Source organism: Cornus florida, unplaced genomic scaffold (genome assembly GCF_030987335.1).
Source record: "Cornus florida cultivar Cherokee Brave unplaced genomic scaffold, ASM3098733v1 CherokeeBrave_3.0.0_Hap2_Chr01, whole genome shotgun sequence".
Classification (NCBI taxonomy): domain Eukaryota; kingdom Viridiplantae; phylum Streptophyta; class Magnoliopsida; order Cornales; family Cornaceae; genus Cornus; species Cornus florida.
The window spans coordinates 15,789,217-15,796,097 of NW_026775571.1; the positions used below are offsets into that span (position 1 = coordinate 15,789,217).

Here is a 6,881-nt window from a genome sequence, read left to right on the forward strand (position 1 = left end):
CTTAACAGTTCAGAAATGCGATGAAAACAAGATATCGTTAATGGGGAGGAGAGAGAGAGTAATAGAATTGCTGCAATAATTTGAAAACACTTGGCCTTAGGCGTTCATTAGGGTTTAGGTTAATTTTAATGTAGTGATGGTATGGCATCACAGAGTAATTAAACAGTGACACATAGCTGTAGAACCAACTGAAATTCTCGATCTTTGGGATTGCCTCAACTGGGTCAGGTATTGTCATTGCCCATTGTCTACTAATTGCTGTAGTATGACCATTTCAATCATGTAATGTGTGGGGATTGCTTTTTCTTGTTTCTGTGGTCAGGCATGACTCTGGTCTTTGGCGTTCCATATATTGTGCATATTTGGAGAAGCAAAAATATGTCAAAGACAATGGAGCTTGCCTAACAAGTATGATCATCTGTTCTGTTTTAGCTTAATTGACTTTCTAGTATAAACGTCTTGTTCATTGTATGCAAATTTGGTTTACATTTCTCTACATATGACCTGCTTTTGTTTTAGGTTTTGGGTTAATTGCACAAAATTCCCTTAATTACAAAAAAATTGACCATTCCCTCTTAGCTAGAATAATAGTAACCCATGTTTCCAAACGAAGACCAACAACTTCTCTGACATTAGGTGGCTATTAAAGATGACTTGAAAATTACTAAATTGTTCTTAAAGTTGATTGCACAAAATCTCCCAGAGCTATAAGAAATCTGCACGTTAACCCTGGAACAGAGGGTAACATGAAATTCTTTTATATTCTCTGAGTCCCAGTTCTTGGACCATATGTTTCATGACGTTAATTGGACAAAATGAGATCTCTTGCACAAAAATTTTGATACTTCAGGGTGGTTTCTTAATGTTAATTTTTGTAGTTTAAGGGGGTTTTATGCAATGAGATGTCTAATTTTTGTGTTATAATTCAAAATCGATTTTATTTTGTATATTTCAATTGTTACCTACTGGAGCACAGCTTTTCCATACACCAATCAACACAGAGTCACAAACTCTAAAGAACAAAAGTATGTCAGTTATAGGTGCAGTCCTTTGCACATTATTCTTAGCCTCATGGGATGGGAGAATTCAGCTCTGCAAATAACAAGGGGTTGTAGTGAGGGAACCTAAAGTTAGAATGTCTCTTAAATGAAATGCTCTGGATAGACTTGGCATCATCTGTTGGACGAAGTGAGTTTTGTGTGAGCCCTATGACAAAACCTCATCAATTCAGATAATCATTCTCAAAGTTGAAGGAGAGAAATTATCTTTCGTCTTTCATCCACGCAAGAGACTATTTATGAGGATGATACTTCCAAACCACATAAATCTACTTTGAACTGCCATGAAAGAAAGAACAGGAGGTATTGTCTAAGTGAAAGGCAAATATTCCTATGTCCATCATTAATATCCTTAATTTGGCTAGTCTACTCTTTCTCCTTCATTCAATCTCCATCTCAGGGTCCCTTGCATTTGTGTGTTGAAAATATCTCTATTATTATTATTATTATTATTATTATTATTATTATTATTATATTCTATTCTGTTACAGCAAAGAACCCCTACACAAGCCAAACTATTCTTTACATTTTACCTTTCTTCTGTATTCCTATATTGTCACTTCATTGTACCATTGTAGTGTAGTGTAGGGCCCAAAAGTTGATGCTGCAAGTAGGGTTCATAGATAATTATGCTGTATTCTTATTCTTTTATTTCCAAATTCAACTTTTCTCTTCTTTACTGTTTCCATCTTTATCTTTAGGAAGCTTGAAGCTGATGCAAATAATGGATTTACTCATGCTTCTTCTTTACTCTTTCAATAAGCTATCTATTAACATGCTTTTGGCCCATTAATCAAGCTCCTATTTCCTTAATTTGGTTCCCCGCTTCGTTTTCACTTTTTCTTAATTCCTCTTTAACTTCCCACCTATTTTCCCAATCAACAATCACTTTCTGCATCAGGAGGAAGGAATCAATATAATTTGTTATAGACTCATATAGATCTATCTGTTCCCGTGTTCTGTTTTGTTATTTTTATTTGATTTGCTGTTCTGTTTTTGTTTTGTGTTTGTTCAAAATCAAATGAAGAAAGGATCAAGTTTCATAAAATGATAATACTACTAAATCAAATTAGAGCTGTCTTTTGAGGTTGAAACTTTTGAAAGACTAAACTAAGTATAATTATAATTAAGATTTTGCTTTAAAAAAATAATGAAAAACAAAAGGAAACTTGGAGTCAATAAAATGTCAAATTATCTAAAAAATCTAAAATAGAAAATATAGCTAAAAAATTCATAAGTTCAGGTTTTGAATTGTGTGAAATTGAAGCGTTTGAAATTCATGAGAAAATTGGAGTAAAAGAGAATAATCCAAACATGAAGCATATGCTTCCAACTCAAACATGTTAGGAAATAATCTGAACAAATTACATGGTTTACCTGTTTAACTTTTTGAAAGACAAGAATAACTTTTCTCAAGAAAAAATAAAATAGTTTAACTTTCTTGTTTTCCTTTTCTCTTAAAATCTTTGATTGACAATAAGAATTGGGTTCACTGTCAAAAGAGAGGATCCACTTTGATTGACAATAAGAATAGGGTTCTTTGGCTTTTTACATAACACAACATGAAGTGATGAACCAAAGCAAAGCATAATTATATTCAAAGCAAAGCAAATCAAAGCGTAATTATATTCACTGATAAAATAGAATCCAAAGTAACCAAGAATGACTTCTATTTATTGAAATTCATACAGAGATTGGGCAGACAAGCCATCTAAACCCACTGTCTTTATTGTCATCTGAGAGAAAGAAAGAGAAGAGAGAATGGCAGAGAGTGCAGTAAACTTTCTGATCAACCAGCTGACACCGCTCCTTCAAGAAGAGGCCAAACTTCTGGGAGGAATTCGGGAAGAAGTTGAGTTCATCAGAAATGAGTTGGAGTAGATGAGAGCTTTCCTGAGAGTTGCTGATGCAAAGGAAGAGCTTGACCCAGAGCTTCAAGTATGGGTTAAGCAAGCGAGGGAAGTTGCTTATGATACTGAAGATCTTCTTGATGAATTCATCCTTCGCCTTGCTCATCATCATGGGGATGGATTTTGTGGTTTTCTTCGTAAGATTTCTTGTTCTATTAAGAACTTGAAAGCTCGCCATCGAATTGCTTCTGAGATACGTAGAATAAAGTCCAGAGTCGAAAATATACATCAAAGATATCGCGATAGATTTAGTATCTCAGAGTATGGATCAAGCTCCACTGTCGTCAACAACACATGGTATGATAGCCGAGGTGATGCACTTCTACTGGAAGAAGCTGAGCTTGTGGGCATGGATGGTCCCAAGAAGCAGCTGATTGGGTGGCTTGTGGAGGACACTCCAAAACTCAAAGTTATTTCGGTGGTAGGGATGGCGGGCATGGGGAAAACCACTCTGGTAAAGAAGGTTTATGATGATGTGGAGGTGAAGAAACATTTTCAATGCCATGCTTGGATCATTGTTTCTCAAATCTTTGAGCTCAAGGAGCTTCTCAAAGACTTGATTCTACAAGTTTTTGATGAAGTCAAGCAACCGCCTCCTCAAAGATTGGAAACTGCTGACCACAACAACTTGAAAGCACAAATCAAAGATTTCCTCCAACAGCGAAGGTACGTGCTTGTTCTAGATGATGTTTGGAGTATAAATGCATGGGATGCTTTAAAACATGCATTGCCTGACAACAATAGTGGCAGCTGAATACTGCTCACTTCCCGTATTGGTAGTGTAGCTTCTATGTCTTGTGTAGAATGCCGTGGTAACATCTATACTATGGAACCACTGTCCCCGGAAGTCTTGGACTCTATTCCTCTATTCTGTAGGAAGACATTCCCAGACAACTACTGCCCTCCACATTTAGAGGAACTCTCACGAATTATCTTAGAAAAGTGTGAGGGCTTGCCACTTGCAATTGTGGCAATTAGTGGTGTTTTGGCTACAAAAGACAAAAGTCTATTGCATGAATGGGAATTAGTTCACCGTAGCCTTGGTGCTCACTTAGAAGGCAATGACAAACTCGAGAGTATGAAAAAAATACTCTCTCTTAGTTATTACGATTTGCCTTACTATCTGAAAATATGTTTCTTGTACTTGGGTATATTCCCCGAGGATCACAAGATTGAGCGCATCAGCCTGATTCGACTGTGGACCGTCGAAGGATTTGCAGAAGTGAGAGAGGGAATGACAATGGAAGAAGTTGCTGAAGGTTACCTCAATGAGCTTAACAGAAGCTTGGTCCAAGTGGCAAAGATAGATGATGCTGGAAGGCTTAGAGAGTGTCGTATCCATGACCTTTTCCATGAAATAATTACTTCAAAGTCAAGAGAACAAAACATTGCAGCAATAGTTAGCAAAGGAAACACAAGGTGGCCAGAAAAAGTTCGCCGCTTATCAATCCACTGTACCTTGGGAAACTTGCAACAAACAAATTGTTTTTTCAACTTCGTTCATTGCTCATGTTCTCGGTGGCAGAACCTATATCCAAGTCATTGATACCTATATTCAATGGCGGGGGGAGGTTGTTGAAGGTTTTGGACCTGAAAGGTTCTTCTTTAGAGACACTACCAGATGACGTTGTCAAACTATTTCATCTAAGGTATTTAAGCTTGAGGGAAACAAAGATTAAAATGCTTCCAAAATCCATAGGTAAGCTTGAAAACCTTGAAACTTTGGATCTAAAAGATACTCATGTAACTGAGCTGCCTGTTGAGATCCTAAAGCTCCAAAGACTTCGCCATCTCTTGGTGTATCGGCATACTAAAATTTATCCCATTTACAATTTATATGGTTTTAGAGCAATAACGGGAATAGAAGGTTTGTCTTCCCTACAAAAACTTTGTTTTATAGAAGTGAACAATGACAATGGTAGGATTGTAGTGGGAGAGATAGGGAGACTCACCCAACTGAGAAGATTGGGGATTGCTAAGTTGAGGAGGGAAGATGGGATGCGTTTGTGCTCCTCTCTTCAAAAGCTGAGCAACCTTCTCTCATTGTCTTTACGTGCTGTAGATGAGGACGAGATTGTTGATGTTCAACACTTGTCTTCTCCTCCTCGGTTTCTTCAACGGCTCTATTTGAAGGGACGTTTAGAAACGGTACCGCACTGGATAACTTCTCTTCATAACCTGGTGAAAGTACGGCTTTCGCTTAGCAAGTTAAGGGATGATCCATTGCAGTGTCTTCAAGATTTACCCAATCTGGTACAAATTTCACTTCGTCAGGCATATGAAGGGGAGGAATTGTGTATCAATGCGACAGGGTTTCCGAAGCTTAAGGTATTTAGTCTTGCACAACTAGATGGATTGAGGTGGGTGAGAGTGGCGAAGGGATCAATGCCTCATCTCGATATGTTGCATTTTGTGGACTGTAAGTCGTTGGAAGAGGTACCCACAGGCATTGAACATCTAACCAACCTTAAGTCCTTGAGCTCAATTGTATGTCAGATAAATTGATTATGACTTTGAATCGAGACAATCAGAGTGGCAATTATTGTAAAATAGCACACATCCCCAAAGTTTGGGTTGGAACTTTCCTGAATGGTATGTGGGATGGAGATTTTCTAGAGAGAGAGAGAGAGAGAGAAACTGTGAGAGAGACAGAAAAGAGTCCTTGTAAAGTTGAGATCATTACTATCATCACTGGACATAATATTCGCTTTTATTTTATTTTTTGTAGGATTAATGATTTTGTTTTTCTTTTGTATTTTGTTACCCTTTTTAAGTAATAAAAGTTGTTGTATATTGAGTTACATTGGTCACTAAGAAAGAAACGAAAAAAATAAAAGAAAAGAAAAACTAAAGCATATTGTTTGCCTCAAGGAATTTGTTCTTCTCCTTTTGACTGTTTGTTCTATTGGAAGCCCCATATTGATGTTCCCACCTGTGTCTTGACGGTAGTTAGTTAGTTACCTGTGTGGAAGATTGGTTTCACAGAAGGCTTTAATCTTGGGTCTCTTGGGCCCTCTTTCCTGTATTGGAATATGTAACATGTTAGCTGAGATATGTCAGCCCATGTACAAGTGCAAAAATTAAGTTTTGTTGAATAATCACACTATCAGCTTACATACATAAATCTTGACCGAAAATAACATACATGCGTAACTACTCGATTAAAAAAAAACACCATATGTATGTATGTGTGTGTGTGTATATATATATATGGGGGACTGTCAAAAACTAGTCGTTTAAAGTGTTTACATTACATATAGAACAAGTCCATCATGAATTCCAGCAAGAACTTTAACATCTTCAAGAATAATCTCAACTTGATAATTGTAGGAACCAACAATTCACAATTTAGTATGAACTCACCCAACGATCAACTTCAGTGCTTCAACTAACATTCCTTTCTTTCCGTAGGTCCTCAGTGTTATCATCCTTTTCCCACAAACCAACCAAAAAATTCCATAGCTGCTTCCAGGAGAATCCAAACAATTTCAGAAACGCGACATTTAAAGAAAAGATGAATAATTTGACTATTCTTCTAAGCCACAGACCTTTCATCATTTACCACTGCTCTCCGCTTCAGTACTTGAGCACTAAAGCACTTCCAACTTTCCATAAAAATGTATAAATGAAAATTGAAAGTGAAAAAGATAAAGTGTGTTGAAAGATTGAGAATTTACACTTCTCTTTGTGGTTGCTTTGTGTTTAAAAAAATTGGAATGTGATGGTGTTATTGAATAAAATTGAAACAAAATTTAAACTATATACACTGACCATGATATTTAGCTTGGGATTTTATGATTATGGAAAAAGAATTGGAATAAAGTGAACACTATGACAGTGTAGAAATGATATTTACGGAGAAAATAGAACACTATTGTAGTAGAATTTATGCTTGTTTAAAATGTTCGACGCC

At 36.6% G+C, this 6,881-nt stretch overlaps 1 protein-coding gene across 2 annotated transcripts; it reads left to right on the forward strand.

The window, feature by feature from the left end:
* Positions 1-5,769, forward strand: LOC132293165 (disease resistance protein RPM1-like). Of its 2 annotated transcripts, none has more exons than XM_059790518.1 (3): positions 1-228; positions 323-408; positions 2,750-5,769. In XM_059790518.1, the coding sequence occupies exon 3, from the start codon at positions 4,478-4,480 to the stop codon at positions 5,471-5,473; it is 996 nt and encodes a 331-aa protein (XP_059646501.1). In that variant the 5' UTR covers positions 1-228; positions 323-408; positions 2,750-4,477; the 3' UTR covers positions 5,474-5,769. Both variants share the same exon structure in this region, with proteins under 2 accessions (XP_059646501.1, XP_059646508.1).
* The last annotated feature ends 1,112 nt before the right edge of the window (positions 5,770-6,881 follow it).

Coding starts and splice junctions, on each gene's coding strand:
- LOC132293165 (XM_059790518.1), top strand. CDS start 4,478: ATGTTCTCGGTGGCAGAACCTATATCCAAGTCATTGATACCTATATTC.